This window comes from Prionailurus viverrinus, chromosome B4 (genome assembly GCF_022837055.1).
Source record: "Prionailurus viverrinus isolate Anna chromosome B4, UM_Priviv_1.0, whole genome shotgun sequence".
NCBI classification, from domain to species: domain Eukaryota; kingdom Metazoa; phylum Chordata; class Mammalia; order Carnivora; family Felidae; genus Prionailurus; species Prionailurus viverrinus.
This window is the reverse complement of record NC_062567.1, coordinates 73,884,530-73,899,723: the sequence shown is the minus strand read 5'-3', so window position 1 is coordinate 73,899,723 and position 15,194 is coordinate 73,884,530. Positions and strand designations below refer to the sequence as shown.

Below are 15,194 nucleotides of genomic sequence, written 5' to 3'. Positions count from 1 at the left end.
AGTGTTAAACAGCACAAGCAAATTGGCTCTTTACTTTCAAATCAATATTTGTATAATTATATAGTTGAATGGAATTGCAGGCCCAGACATCTATAATATTAATCTACATCTACCGGAGCATATTACAGCAGTTATATTTGAATTTGCTATTTAACGTCTCTCTGGCGCAACAATGCGTGACTCTAAAGGAGGCTGTTTTTGTTTTATAGCTGTAACTGTCCTGGTGCGTGACAGCTGCCCCAAAGGTATCCCCCTTTGATTGCCTTCTGTTCAGGAGCATTCAGTGTTGGTATTACATCTGGAGCCAGGTGACTAATGATTTCCTTATTCCATAGCAGATGCCACTGGCTAAGCCAAAGTAAGTAGCCTATCGAAACAGGAATTGCTTTCCACAAAGCTGACATGTCGGGTGATGAACATATATCCAGACCTGCTCCTGGTTATTTTCAGGTAGATTTGCCCAGAGTCTAGCTGATCCCTTAGTTAAAAATTTGGAGGAAAACTAACTAGAGGACTCATTCGTTAGAGCATTGTACCCTGTTTGGTGCTTGAATCACTGAAGTTTCCCCCTTTCCTTAGAATTCATCCAGTTGGCAAAAGACTTTGAAGATTTCCGTAAAAAGTGGCAGAGAACAGACCATGAGCTGGGGAAGTACAAGGATCTTTTGATGAAAGCAGAGACTGAGCGTAGTGCGCTGGATGTTAAGCTGAAGCACGCACGCAATCAGGTGGATGTCGAGATCAAACGGAGACAGCGAGCTGAGGCTGACTGTGAGAAGCTGGTGTGTATTGTTCTCTATGCCAGAACCGTGCGGTGGGGGGAGGGGGCAGCGTCATCTGGTAACGTTTCCACCTGCCGGTTACGCTCCCTTTCTTCCACATTATAGAACTAAAAGCAACCTGTCCAATGACAACTTGGCCTTGATGGGAGCTGAAATTGCAGTGTAGGAAATCCTGTTCTTCATAGGTTGAAATTGAAATTTTTTTTCTCTTTTACACTTGAAACTCTGACTTAATACATTTCAAATGAGAATTTAGAGAAAACTAGGAAATTCCTAGTATGCTTGATCTGTCACAAGATGTTGGCTCTCTCTTCTGCTACCCAGAATGTCCTCATCCTTTTGTCGGTAGCTGGCACTTTGTTATTGATACAGGCAAGACAACTCTTAGGTTTTTCCTTCATTACCGCTCCTGATTCAGGGTCAGGGGCTGGGCGTATTCAGCCAGTTGAGCAATGTGACTAACGGGGAACACTATCATTTTGATGTACCAGGGTGGGTCATGATACAAAGGAAAGCCTTTATGAGGAGGCACTAATCCATCTTGGTACAGTGTTAAATGCCTCAGTAAGCTCAAATTGACTGGTTCCAGTGCGTCACAGCTTTGTATCCATTTTAATGCATTTTGTTCCACCGTTTAGAAAGGTGGGTGGCTGCTTTGATCCATAAAAGAGGCCAATAATTGTCCTGATAAAATGACACTAAATTGTTTTTGCTATGTGAAATCTATTTTAGGACTCTCATTTTGCAATACTGTCTTGGATTAGCAGGTTGACCCAACAGTCTAGTAGCAGAAACCCCACTATTCTATATGGAGTTCATTTTACCAGTCAGAAATCAGAAGCACAATCTGGGCTTGATGTGAATTAATATGCTATTGGTGTAGCAGACTTCCTGGAGGCTCATTTGCATAATGCTGTATTTTAATGTCTTCTGGTCTGTCTGTCCCATAAATTTGAGGTGAAGCTTTCTCCCCTGGTTAGCTAGGATGTTCTCCTCTGCTTTGGTCTGCAGGAAAGACAGATTCAGCTGATTCGAGAGATGCTCATGTGTGACACATCTGGCAGCATTCAACTAAGTGAGGAGCAAAAATCAGCTCTGGCTTTTCTCAACAGGGGCCAACCATCCAGCGGCAATGCTGGGAACAAAAGGTGGGGAAACTGCATCTGTTGTTATCTGATCACAAGCAATGCAGCTGTCAGAAGTTCTTGTTATCTGAACTCTTAAATATACAGCTTCTGGAATGTGTGCTGAATAAAGCAGAAAAAGACTTTGGAGGAAGGGTGGGTGGGAAATAAAGGCACGAGGGCCTCCCTATTTCTTTTATCTTGTTTTGTTTTTGATCTTTCCTTAGGATGTGGTTTCACCCTGGGTAAAATTTTGATGTTGGCGCTAAATTGCACATCAATAACTAATCCTACTCATTGCTAAGAAACCTAAAGGTGAAAGTGGCAGTTCAGCAATACTTTCAGTGTTTACTCTCCAGAGATCTCTTGTAGCTCTTCGGGTTTAGAAGGCCTTCTGTGAGACAAGACCAGACCATAATTTTGGTTCCACTGCATCACTATTTAAATAGTCTCAACCAGGCTTTGAATTTAACACCCCCAATACAATACATAGGGAAAGGTCAGCACTCTTAAAGCTATTTATTTTGTTGCTTGGTTGTTTTATGGGGAATCTTTATAACTGAGAAGATATATGGGCTTAATTTCTTCAAAAGCTAATGCTGGGTAATACTCTTTCTTGTAGAAAGCAACCACAATTAGGATCAGGTTAAACTTCATTCTTCTGCCTGTGAATTTTTAGTAGCCTATTCCGCAGGGAGTAGCACCCATGCTCCCAACTGTAACTTTCAACTGCTGCTGTGAAGTCTTTGCTGAAAAAGCAGCCTGCTGCGTGTGTACTCATGCACGTGCAGCTGCGCTCTCCCACGGAAACCATAGCAAGCAACCACCACAACTAGGCTTTGAGCTTGTAGTTGTCTCCATAGGAAAGTACTGCTGTGAAATTGCTTGTGTTACATGACCACTGTGACTTGTTCTGGGTGTTCATGGATTTTGTATTCACAGTCTTCTCTAATACTGTATTGTTTGCCTCATCTAGATTGTCAACTATTGACGAATCTGGTTCCATTTTATCAGATATCAGCTTTGACAAGACTGATGAATCGCTGGTAATGAACATTTGATCTCTGAGAATTGTCTTTTTTTTTTTCAACCCCTGCTCCCTTAGGAATATCTCCTGTCCTCTGAAGTTCCTTTATTACTGTTTTAATAGTTGATGTGTTATAGATACTGAGCTAGCGTTTTAAGATAAAAGTCTACACGAGCTGTAAGAGACTGGCTTATACATTTAGTTTCTGGAAGCGAGAATATAGAATTCAGGGTTTGGCATGAGGTTAAATTTCTTTAGCGGATCTGTGAACTACTTGTACTAATTGACTATATCTTGGCTTATTAAAAAGCCCCAGCTAGCAATAAAAAAAAAAAAAAAAAAAAAAAAAAAGTTACCCAGACTCTACCCAGTCAGGGTTTATTTTCTGCTCTTGGAAATAATAGACTTGTGCCTTATTTCAGAATTAGTTTGATTCTTGAGGAAAACTAACTTCACAATTAGAAAGAAACCAATGCTCTGGAACTTTTGCCAGAAGACTGACAGAGTTTCCAGACACTCTATAATGCTTTGCTCAACAATGGTTAATGTATCTAAACTCTTTGTTACCTTGCTTTTGTGGGGCAGCACCTTTTTCTTAACGTAAGGTGGTATTTCTGCATAAAAGGTCATCTCCTGAGATTTCAGTCTTTGTTTGATGTTCAGAAGCTGGTGGTTTATTGGTTTGTGTATCTTTTTCCTGTTTTGCTGGCTGAAAGCTAGCAAATCAATAAATCAGGAGGTTATCCGTGGTTGGTTTTCTGATAGCGAAATAAGTGACAGCTACTTGTTACGTGGGTTAGGAGCGTTGTGTCCCAAATCAGTGTTTGAGGAAATCATTGCCATTTTATAGATATAAGTACTAATACTAAGTACCCCTTTTTGAAATAAGGAATGATATGAATAGGTCTGGAATATATAATAAAACTAGAATGGGGTGCCTGGGTGGCTCAGTTGGTTAAGTGTCCAACTTTTAGTTTCAGCTCAGGTCATGCATGATCTTATGGTTCCTTGAGTTCGAGCCCCACATCAGGCTCCGCACTGGCGGTGTGGGCCTACTTTTGATTGTCTCTCTCCCTCTCTCTGGCTCTTTCTTTCTCGCAAAATAAATAAGTAAAAACTTAAAAAAAAAAAGTAGAACATATTCATAGCTGATTTTGGAGCTAGACCTATTTATGGTATATCTGTTGTAACCGAAACTGAATCAAACCTTGAGTAGCTAAATTACTTGACTGTGAATTGGAGAGATTAAATTTATTTAGCTAAGCTACTATTTGCTATGTACTACTGTTTCTGGGGTTTGTGTTTTCAGGGATTATGAGGAGTAAGGAAGTCACAGGTAGCTACTAAAACTGAATGTAAATGGTTAAAATAAGTGAAGTGAAACTAGACTACAGCAAAAAATAATTCTTTAGTGGTGAATGTCTTTGTTGGGGCCCAAGGAAGAGGGATGTTTGAGAAACAAAACCTAAACTGGAACTAAAGTGGGTATATATTGTGCAGAACATCTGATTAAGTAATAATAATCCCTTAAGAGCAAGAATCACATACAACACGATCAGTATAGCGCCTAAGATTCTGTAAGTTCTAAAACTAATTACAAAAATAATCAGAAATAAAGGACCAGGCACTGGAGATAATCACGACAGAAGTTGATTCTTTAACCTTTTCTGCCTCTGAGGTATTGATTCCTGATTCTATTATAATAGCTTCAATTTTGGAAAGAAAGCATGTTAACATACTATCGCTCTGTAGCTACACTTGAGACCCTCCCTTCCCCCTCTCCTCAAATTGTAAGTTAGGTAGCCTGAGTCAGAAAGCCTTTAAAGTTCTCTGTAAGTTTATTTGCACAGGGTTTAGGGGAGGCCTAACCACAGGAAAGAATTAATACACTGTAATTGTCAACAGGATTGGGATTCTTCTTTGGTAAAGACTTTCAAACTGAAGAAGAGAGAAAAGAGGGTAGGTATGGTTTTGTTTAATTTTTGTTGCCGTTTTTACAAAATAGCAATAAAAGATTTTCTCTAGAATTTTTGCCTAGATACAGCATTCCTGACCTGTTGCTCTAGTCATTGTTAAACACTGACTACAAAATGAATTTATGCTGGGGGGCAGCATTGATGTTCCTTAAGGTAGGAACTCAGGACAGAATCTTGTCCTGTTTCACTGTTCTCGCTGCTTCAGTTCATTCATGGGGTGGAAAAGGATATACTTAAGTTTGTTTTGAGTTGTCATATGTATTTTTACGCAGTACTTTTGTACTCTAATGAAATTTTCAGATGAAATGTGTGTATAATGGGATATGCGGAGATCTGTCTGTGTGCAGTTGTTCAGGGTACTTCATATGTTTCCAGAGTCTTCATGTACTTAGATAGGATTACAGCTGTACTCTTTCTGGTGCTGTCATCTAGATTTTTCCAAAGCTTGCTTGTTTCTTCTAGGGCACTGAGGGCACTTTTGTATTGGTACAATGTAAGCTTTAAGAAATGGAAATAGAATGGGAGAGAGCACATTGTCATTTACCATAGCCCTGGTAGCTAGGACTTGCACCAGGTTGTCTAATGGAATAATTTTGCCTTCTGTGCTTCAGATCTTCTATTTGGCACTGAACTTATTGGTCTTTGTTTCCTTTCTAGCGTTCTAGTAGCCGACAATTCATTGATGGTCCCCCTGGACCTGTAAAGAAGACTCGTTCCATTGGCTCCACAGTAGACCAGGTAAGAAGATTCAGGCCAAGAGAATTGTGGTTGTGAACACATCAGAGATTAGTGGCCCCAAGCATTAAAAATCCTGAGTCAACATTGCAGTGTTATTTTGAGAGAGAGATTTGGTGAGTTTTTCAATGTAATAGGATCCTCATCATCCTTATGAATGGAATTACTCCGAATAAACAACTCTCAGCTTTATATTTGATTCTTCATTGCTTGTATGTGTGCCTCTGTGACACACATATATATATATTTTCAGGTTTTTTTTTTTTTACTTTTGAGAGAGAAAGAGACAGAGCATGAGCAGGGGAGAGGCAGAGAGAGGAGACCCAGAATCCAAGCAGCAGGCTCCAAGCTCTGAGCTGTCAGCACAGAACCCGACGCGTGGCTCATACCCCATGAACCGTGAGATCATGACCTGAGCCAAAGTCGGAGCCTCAACCAACTGAGCTACCCAGGCGCCCCTGTATATATTTTTTTCAATATTCTTTTTATTTGTGTATTTAGTTTTTAGTTTTTGAGAGAGAGAGTGTGTGTGTGTGAGCAGGAGAGGGACAGAGGGAGAGAGAATTTTAAGTCGGCTCCAGCCCAGCACAGAGCCCGAGGGGGAGCTCCATCTCACAACCATGAGATCATGATCTGAACCAAAATCAAGAGTCGGGCACTTAACTGATGAAGCCACCCAGGTGCCCCTGTTTTTTGTTCTGAAGTATGAGGTTTCAACTTAAGAGTGTTTTGAGCTGGGTCATTAAGTTCTGACCAAGATTCAGGAACTTTTCAACCACTCCAAAACACCCTATGGAGGGGTATTTAGCGGAGGGGAAATTAGAGTCACATGTTTATTCTTCGCTCATTTCTGTTTTTGTTTCAGGGGAATGAATCCATAGTTGCAAAAACTACAGTGACTGTTCCCAATGATGGCGGGCCCATTGAAGCTGTGTCTACAATCGAGACTGTGCCATATTGGACGAGAAGCCGAAGGAAAACAGGTCCACTGGGTTTTTGGTTAAATTGCCTGTGTAAAGCAACTGGTAAAATTTGGGGAGACTTGGTTTTTTAGAATCCTTCCTTCATTTTTTGCACGTTTCTGCACAGTATCATACTCTGCCTTTGGGTTGCTAGCCTGGCCTAGGCCACTTGTGTATAACTTGTTATTCTTGAACTGATTTTTCTGCATAGCTGTTGTAGTCACTTCTGATTATGGTTACAAATTACTGGTTGTCTACCAGTTATTTTAGAATCAGGGTTAAAATTCATAAGGGACAAAATATTAAGACACAAAGGCTTAAAGATGGTTGTTTTCTAGGTACCTTACAACCTTGGAACAGCGACTCTACCTTGAGCAGCAGGCAGCTGGAGCCAAGAACGGAGACAGACAGTTCCGGCACTCCACAGAATAATGGAGGGATGCGCCTGCATGACTTTGTCTCTAAGACGGTAGATCCGTGATTCTCCTTCTTTTGGGCACACTTAAGTTTTTTTCTCTTTTAATGTTTGTTTATTTATCTTTTTAATGGAAAATTTTAATTTAGTTTTTGGGTTTTTTTCGAAAGAGAAGGAGCATGAGAGCATGCGTGAGTGGGGGTGGGGGCAGAGAGAGAGGGGGACAGAGTTTCCAAAGCGGGCTCTGCACTGAGCAGAGAGCCCGATGTGGGGCTCAAACTTACAATTCATGAGGTCACGACCTGAGCTGAAGTTGGATGCTTAACTGAGCCACCCAGGCACCTTAGGGCACACTTAGTTTTTTGATTGTGAAATTAATATATACCAGGAGCAGATTTAAATAACTTAGTGTTAGAAAGTTAAATGTCACGTCTCCTTCTTTCATTTCCACTTATCAGGGCTAACTACTGGTTACAGAAGGTGTGTATCTTTCCATTCTGTGAGTAATGTTAAATTGAAACAAAGCCAATTTTTCAGAAACAATTGTTTATCCTTTTCGGTGATACATATTTACATTGTATTCTTAAAAATAGCATGTATTACATTTGTCCCATTGGATTTCCTCATAAAAACCCAAGCAAACTGACTGAGGCTCAGAAAAATCAATTGCGTTGTTGAGCCACAGGACAGTAAGTGGCAGAGTTAACACGGAGGTTCTGTGACTCCTTGTCAGCAGATTCTTTCCACTACTCTACACTGCCCACTTCCAGGTGGATGACCTTATGCAAGTTACACAGGCTGTTTTTGCTTCTATTCCCTTATCTTTTTTTTTTTTTTTTTAATTTTTTTTTCAACATTTATTTTTTTTTTTTGGGACAGAGAGAGACAGAGCATGAACGGGGGAGGGGCAGAGAGAGAGGGAGACACAGAATCGGAAACAGGCTCCAGGCTCCGAGCCATCAGCCCAGAGCCTGACGCGGGGCTCGAACTCACGGACCGCGAGATCGTGACCTGGCTGAAGTCGGAAGCTTAACCGACTGCGCCACCCAGGTGCCCCTCTATTCCCTTATCTTAAAACAAAGAAAACAAAACCTATATTGTAGGATTATTGCGAGAATTACACAAGTAAGTATAAAGGAATTAGGAGGTTGTTGGTTGTTGATGATGATAATTTTCTAATTCAGACCGGTCTGTTCTTTCTGCCCTCTTTTGTTCTCAGGTTATTAAACCTGAATCTTGTGTTCCATGTGGAAAGCGGATAAAGTTTGGCAAGCTGTCTCTGAAGTGTCGAGATTGTCGTGTGGTCTCTCATCCAGAATGTCGGGACCGCTGTCCCCTTCCCTGCATTCCTACCCTGATAGGAACACCTGTCAAGATTGGAGAGGTATGACAACTGTGGGAGCTGTCCTTGTGTTATGGCTTCTTTAGCTTTTCCAAAGCTTACTGTCCGTTTTTTTTCCTAAAATAAGTGATACGAAGCGTATTTTTTTCCATGAATGTTGAAGAGAAATTATAAAATGTTAATTTGCAGGAGAGTCCTGCTTGGGTTTGTCTATTTAATAACTTTTCTACACCACACTCCTCTTCCCTTCCCTTCTCTCCCTCCCTCCCTTTCTCCCACCCTGTCCCCTCTTCCCTACTCATACTCTTTCCTTTCCTTCCCTTTCCTCCTTTCATTCCTTATTCCTTTCCCTTCCTTTCCTTTCCTCTTCTCTTCCTTCCCCTCCACACTCTATTCCTATTTTGTAAAATTTCAAACATATACAGAAGTAGAGAGATTAGAATAATCCCTGGTTCCTGTCACTCAACTTCTGTGATTACTACTTCATGTCCAATTTTGATTTATCAATACCCCCATGTCCTCCTGGCCCTGTGTAGTGAATTGTGTTGAAACAAATCCCAGCCATCCTGTAATTTCATCTGTGAATGTACTTTCTCTTATGTTAGAGATATTCTATACTAGGCTATTAAGATTAGATTGCTTATTTCTAAACATTGATTCAATCTGTTAATAAATTATTTATTGTATGACCAGTGTTAAGATTCAAAACAAAATGATTATGCTGCTATCCAGTCCCCAGCAAATCAAATGTTACTTTTTTTAATCTTAGGAGTTCTTATTTGTGCCTGTAATTGGTTACAAATTTTCTGTACTCTGATATAGAACCATGGAGTTCTCCCCTACAGATATGTTTGTGTCCCGAGCAACTGTGACTTGTGTTAAATAATATTTCTTACTAAGAGTAATAAAAGTGTAAAAAGGTTTTCTTTTTTAGAATAATAAATTATATTAAAGGCTATACCTGTAATCTTGTCATTGCTTGTTTTCTGAGGCCCTTGAGTAGAAGAGAAGCAGGAGTAGAGTTGTAGATAGTGGTCATATTACTTGTTCATGCAAGAATGTGGTACGTGACCAGAAACCAGTCCTGGTGTGGAGGTAGGAAAAAAAAAAAAACAACAAACGGAGAGTCTCTGTTCTAATGTATGCTTTGGGAACAGGAATTTAAAAGTAAACATGACGTCCCAACCTGAGCATGAGTTTGGAGACGTTTTTCCTATTCATCTTCATTTGCTGGTCTAAGTGGTAATAAATAATAACTTAAAACTCTCCCTTTTCAGGGAATCCTGGCAGATTATGTGTCCCAGACTTCTCCAATGATTCCCTCCATTGTTGTCCATTGCGTAAATGAGATTGAGCAGAGAGGGCTGACAGAGGTAAGAGTCAACATTCAGAGAGCGTGAATCTGTTAATTTGTGTTAATGATTAGGAGGTTCTTTCTGAAAGTGTCACCTTGATAATAGACAGGCCTGTATCGGATCTCTGGCTGTGACCGGACAGTAAAAGAGCTGAAAGAGAAATTCCTCAGAGTGAAAACTGTACCCCTCCTCAGCAAAGTGGATGATATCCATGCTATCTGTAGCCTCCTGAAGGACTTCCTTCGAAATCTCAAAGAACCCCTTCTGACCTTTCGGCTAAACAAGACTTTCATGGAAGCAGCAGGTAAGAGTAGATCTTTAATTCTAGAATATGAGTGCCCCAGGGGCAGGAGTTTTTGACTCTTCCATTTACTGCCCAGTACAGTGCCTGCCATATAGTAGATGCTCAAATACTTTGATGAAGAATGCCTGTATCCATGTTCCTGGTGCCTGTCCTCTTCCTGTCTAAACTATACAGGGCGCTAACAGCGTTTATTGTTGTTGTTATTTTTGGTAGAGTTTGAGATTGTCATTTTGAACTTGGAGCCATCTTTGGTTTCTTTTCCCCCACACCACATTTAATCCATTGGCAAATCTTGTCAGCAGAGGTCTTGTAAAATTTATCTTAAAATTGAAATTTGCCACTCCTACTACTACCCCTCTTGACATCTCTCATCCTGGAGTGACAGAAGAACCTAGTGTTTTCCCTTTTCTACTCTGGCCCTCGACACTGTGATCCTCATATAGTATCCAGAAGGGCCCTTTTAAAATTTATATTAGATGATAGCCCTTCTGTCTTTAGTATCTCCAGTGGCTTCCCATCACTCTCAGAATAAAATCCACAGCCCTTAACATGGCCCCAAAGACCCCACCTGTATGAGCCGGCTCCTTACGTCTCTAGCATCATTTCTCTCCATGCCCTTCCCTTCTTTCTTCTTCTCCACTTGTTGGGGTTCTTGCGACTCTTAGCACTTGACAAGCTCACTCCCATCTTGAGGCCCTCGCATTTGTTATTATTTCAGCCTGGAATGTATTTGCATGATATGCCCTTCCTTCCTCCCTTTCTTTCTTTTGGGTTTCTTCTTGGGTGTCTTGTCCTCAAAAGCACCTTTCCTGACCACCTTGTCCAAAATAACCGCTCCCATTACTTTCTAGCTTCCCCTGTGTATCACTACCTGATAGATAACCTGCTTTTTGACTGACTCCTCTAATAGAATGTAAGTTCCATGAGGCAAAGTCTTTGCTTAATTCCACTTTACCTGAGCACTTAGAATAGTACCTGGTACATAGTGGGCCCTTGAACATGTTTTATAGATGAAAACCTTCTTGGTAATTGTAGTCGCTGTGGCTGTAGGCCTGCCTTCCCAGCACAAGGCTTGCTAGCTGCTTTCCCTAACTGCAGGGGCCGATTTTTGTGAAGGTTCCAATTTCTAATATTGAGCTGTTGGCTAGTGTCCTGCTTGTTAATGAAACTGGAGTTCGTTTCAGTCATGAACCTAATCAGAAGTTTCAGAAGCTTACTGTATAGATGACACTTTGTGGTCGATCACTTGGAAGCCCGCTGTCAAGAGAAAGAAGTCTAGGCCTCTTGGTGCTTTCCTTTCATTTACAGAAATCCCAGATGAGGACAACAGCAAAGCTGCCATGTACCAGGCTATTGGTGACCTGCCCCAGGCCAACAGAGACACATTAGCTTTCCTTATGATTCACTTGCAGAGGTGAGTACAGCAGAAACTTGTTTCTGAGAGGTTGGGAATTTGCCACTGGGAGCATAATGTGGGTTGGGTGTTAGGGAGGGAACGTGAGGGGTGAATTGTTTTCTGGTAGATCTTATATTTTGGTCTGCATTTAAGTGGATGGACAAAGTCTTCTAATTGAATGTTCTCTTGTTTAGAGTGGCTCAGAGCCCAAATACTAAAATGGATGTGGCTAATCTGGCTAAAGTCTTTGGGCCTACCATAGTTGCCCATGCTGTGCCTAATCCAGATCCAGTGGTAATGTTGCAGGACATCAAACGTCAGCCCAAGGTAGAGAAGTGCATTTTGTGTGTGTGTGTGTGTGTGTGTGTGTGTGTGTGTGTGTGTAACACGTATGGGTGTTAATGTTATGCGAGTTTTAATGTATTTCGTAAATACACAAAAACTTGTGTAACATTTCATATATATATATAAACTTGTATAACATGATAAAATGAGGTTTGGGGGTGTGCTAACATGTTTGGTGGCTTTTTAGGTGGTAGAGTGCCTGCTTTCACTGCCCCTGGAATATTGGAGTCGGTTCATGATGGTAGAACAAGAGAACGTTGACCCCATGCATGTCATTGAAAATTCAAATGCCTTTTCAACACCACAGACCCCAGATATTAAAGGTAAGGCCCGAGTTGTGCTTCTTTTTTTTTTTTTTTTTTTTAATAGTAGGCCAAAGTAGGGCTTGAACTCATGACCCTGAGTTTGAGACCTGAGCTGAGATCATAGTCAGATGCTTAACCAACTGAGCCACCCAGGTGCCCCCCAAGTTATGCTTCTTAAAGGACCTGACTTCTTCTCTAGTTCTGGCTATTTACTCTCTTCGTGCCTTTGCTAGAGCTATTTGGAATTCATATTCTTCAATAAAAAATTTTAAATTCATTATGAGGATTCTAACATTAAAGAAAATTTGTACAGTTCTACTATCCTTATTTTTTTTATGTTCATGAAACATGGTTCCCCTTTTCTTTATATACATATGGATATTTTAAAAATATAACAATTCAGATATAGTTTGATCTTATTTCACGTAGCATATTATGAGAACTTTTCCTGTTACTATTAATCACTTTTATGGTTGTAAACTATAATTTAGTTACATGTTCTATTAAGAATTGGTGTTATTTATAACATATATGCCACGTCTTCTTTATCCATTCATCCATCGATGGACATTTGGGCTCTTTCCATACGTTGGCTATTGTTGATAACCAACTTGATTTCTTAAAGGCTTTTGCCAATTTGTATTGCCACCAAAAATGCACGAGGCTGGTTTCTTCCAACTTTTACTGGCATTGGAGACCTATTCTTTATTTTTGCAAGATCCCTTTTTTTTTTTTTTTAAACATTTATTTATTTATTTTGAGAGAGCACGAACAGGGGTGGGGCAGAAAGAGATGGGGACAGAGAGAGAATCTCAAGCAGGCTCCACACACACACACAGCGTGGAGCCCGATGCAGGACTTAATTCCATGACCATGAGGTCATGACCTGAGCCTAAATCAAGAGTCGGGCATTTCACTGACTGAGCCCCCCAGGTGCCCCAAGATCCTTTTTAAGAAAGCATACTGTTTTTTCTAATACAGGTAAGAACCAAATGATCAGACGTTAGATTTGTGAAAGCTGGAGTTTGAGAATGGCCTCAATCAGGAAGTGAAAGTCAGCTATTCATTGAGCAGTTGCCCGCACAGTTCAAAAGATATACTGCTGTGTTACAAGACAATGACAGAAATGATCTCTGGGACTTTGGGCCTCTAACCTTAGCTCTTAAGTGGTTCATGGCATACTCAACTTAAAACTGGCCACTGACAAGGGTGCTTTCCTTTTTGTGCCTCCTTTAAAAATATGTCTTAACTTTGATTAAAGTGAGTTTACTGGGGCCCGTGACCACTCCTGAGCATCAGCTTCTCAAGACTCCTTCATCTAGTTCCCTGTCGCAGAGAGTCCGCTCCACCCTCACCAAGAACACGCCCAGGTATGTGGAACTGGCTGGCTTTGGAAGTAAAATAGGGCTGCTTCCTTAGGCCTCTTTTCCTATCACACCGAAGCTTATTGAAAGAAAAATTGAATGAGACCTGAGCTAGCAAGTAGGCATTAAAAGGTAATCTGGAGCCATAACAACCCCCTTTTTAAAAGGGTCTAAAGGTTTTGTTTCCCCTCTCTCATCTCAGGTGACAAAGAGTCGTTTACAGAGTAGTTGTGGAGGGCTTCCTATTTTTAGATGATAATATTAAATAATGTTACAGTTTACCTTTTTTTATAGACTCCTTTTTCAGTTCATTTTCTTTTCCTTTAGATTTGGGAGCAAAAGCAAATCTGCCACCAACTTAGGACGACAAGGCAACTTTTTTGCTTCTCCAATGCTCAAGTGAAGTCATGTCTCCTGTTACTTGCCAGCATTTCCTGACTGCAGGAAGGCTGCACCTGTACTCTCTGCTCTGCAGCCTCCTGGACTCATTACTACTTTTAGCATTCTCCAGGCTTTTAATCAAGTTTAATTGTGCATGGGGGTTTTATTAAAACTATATATATCTCCCTCTCTTTCTCCTCAAGTAATGTAATATCAACACCTTGTGCAGTCATTGTTGGGAACTTGGGAGATCTCTCCTGCGGTAGAAAGGATGATACAGAATTCGTTGTGATTTTGCGGGGAGGCTGGAAGAAGGTGCATCCCCTTGGCTTAAAGCCAAATGCTGCTCATGGAAGTGATCTTTCTCTGGTGTTATTTAGAACTAATTTCCCTGAGACAATGACAGAATCCCCACCTCTTTGTTAAGATTGACTTGTCTCAGGGTGGGAGGTGGGAGGGCAGGGTAAAAAAAAGGTTGGACAGAGGATTTGGGAGGGCTCCTTCTGAGAACTTAGAAGATCTTCCCCCGGCATGAACTAAGCTATCATGTGGAGCCTTCATAAAAATGGGATAGGACGAGGACAGAACTAGTAATGGGGGTGTGCTTAGCTTTGATTTGGATCGATTAGGTTTAATAGTGTTAAGTGGCACAACCTTGTAAAAGTGATATTCCTACTTGTATTTATCTCTAACGGGCCTCTGGCTGGACTTTGGGTTTGGCTGGGGTCAAAGCCAGTTTGCACTTCGGTTGAATTCATTCTGATGCTTGACCCTCCTGTCCCCTTGTCCATTGGAGCCCTACTTCTAAAGGTCATATGTCATCTATTTGGCGTCCCAGTTTGCAATTAAGAGTAGGCTATAAGGGAGATTGTCAATATTTTGTGTGGCAAGAAATGCCACACTCATTTTGTCTTTGCACTTTGGTTGCTAAACTCTTCCTATGGAACACAGCCACAGCTAGATAAATATGAACTTGTTCTTTTATTAAAATTATTTCCAATATCTATAAAAATGCTTTTTTCTGTAGAATGTTTTTGACCCATAGCGACTCTTTTCTGTAAAACACATATTTGGAAAAAAGTAAATAGTTTTTTCAAAATGACTATGAGGTTGATTTTCTTGTCTTGGAAGGTAACCTTCAACACTTTTTTTTAAGAAAATATTTTTCCTCAGCGTTTAGGTCTACTATTCATTTCCATTCCCTTCCCTCCCCCAATGCTGTCACCACCAAGAGTTTGTTTCTTCATTCCTCATTGTCTTTCATCGTCCAAATTGAAGTCCTAGATTTGTCCTTTGACTGTTACCTCTCATCTGAGGAAACCACTTTAAACAAAAACCAAACTTTTTAAACAAGTCTTTAGGGACCAGAATGGTGCAGTTA

General features: G+C 40.7%; 1 protein-coding gene across 8 annotated transcripts in view; it reads left to right on the top strand.

The window, feature by feature from the left end:
* Positions 1-14,915, top strand: part of RACGAP1 (Rac GTPase activating protein 1) — a 28,479-nt gene extending 13,564 nt beyond the window's left edge. For all 8 annotated transcript variants that reach the window (XM_047868182.1, XM_047868184.1, XM_047868185.1 and 5 more), the window contains 15 exons: positions 580-782; positions 1,794-1,930; positions 2,883-2,952; positions 4,839-4,892; positions 5,567-5,647; positions 6,510-6,627; positions 6,945-7,075; positions 8,241-8,405; positions 9,641-9,736; positions 9,824-10,022; positions 11,331-11,436; positions 11,613-11,745; positions 11,951-12,086; positions 13,330-13,438; positions 13,760-14,915. In XM_047868182.1, the coding sequence (XP_047724138.1) occupies positions 580-782; positions 1,794-1,930; positions 2,883-2,952; positions 4,839-4,892; positions 5,567-5,647; positions 6,510-6,627; positions 6,945-7,075; positions 8,241-8,405; positions 9,641-9,736; positions 9,824-10,022; positions 11,331-11,436; positions 11,613-11,745; positions 11,951-12,086; positions 13,330-13,438; positions 13,760-13,835 (1,814 nt within the window). In that variant the 3' untranslated portion in view covers positions 13,836-14,915. The remainder of the gene's footprint in view (positions 1-579; positions 783-1,793; positions 1,931-2,882; positions 2,953-4,838; positions 4,893-5,566; positions 5,648-6,509; positions 6,628-6,944; positions 7,076-8,240; positions 8,406-9,640; positions 9,737-9,823; positions 10,023-11,330; positions 11,437-11,612; positions 11,746-11,950; positions 12,087-13,329; positions 13,439-13,759) is intronic.
* The last annotated feature ends 279 nt before the right edge of the window (positions 14,916-15,194 follow it).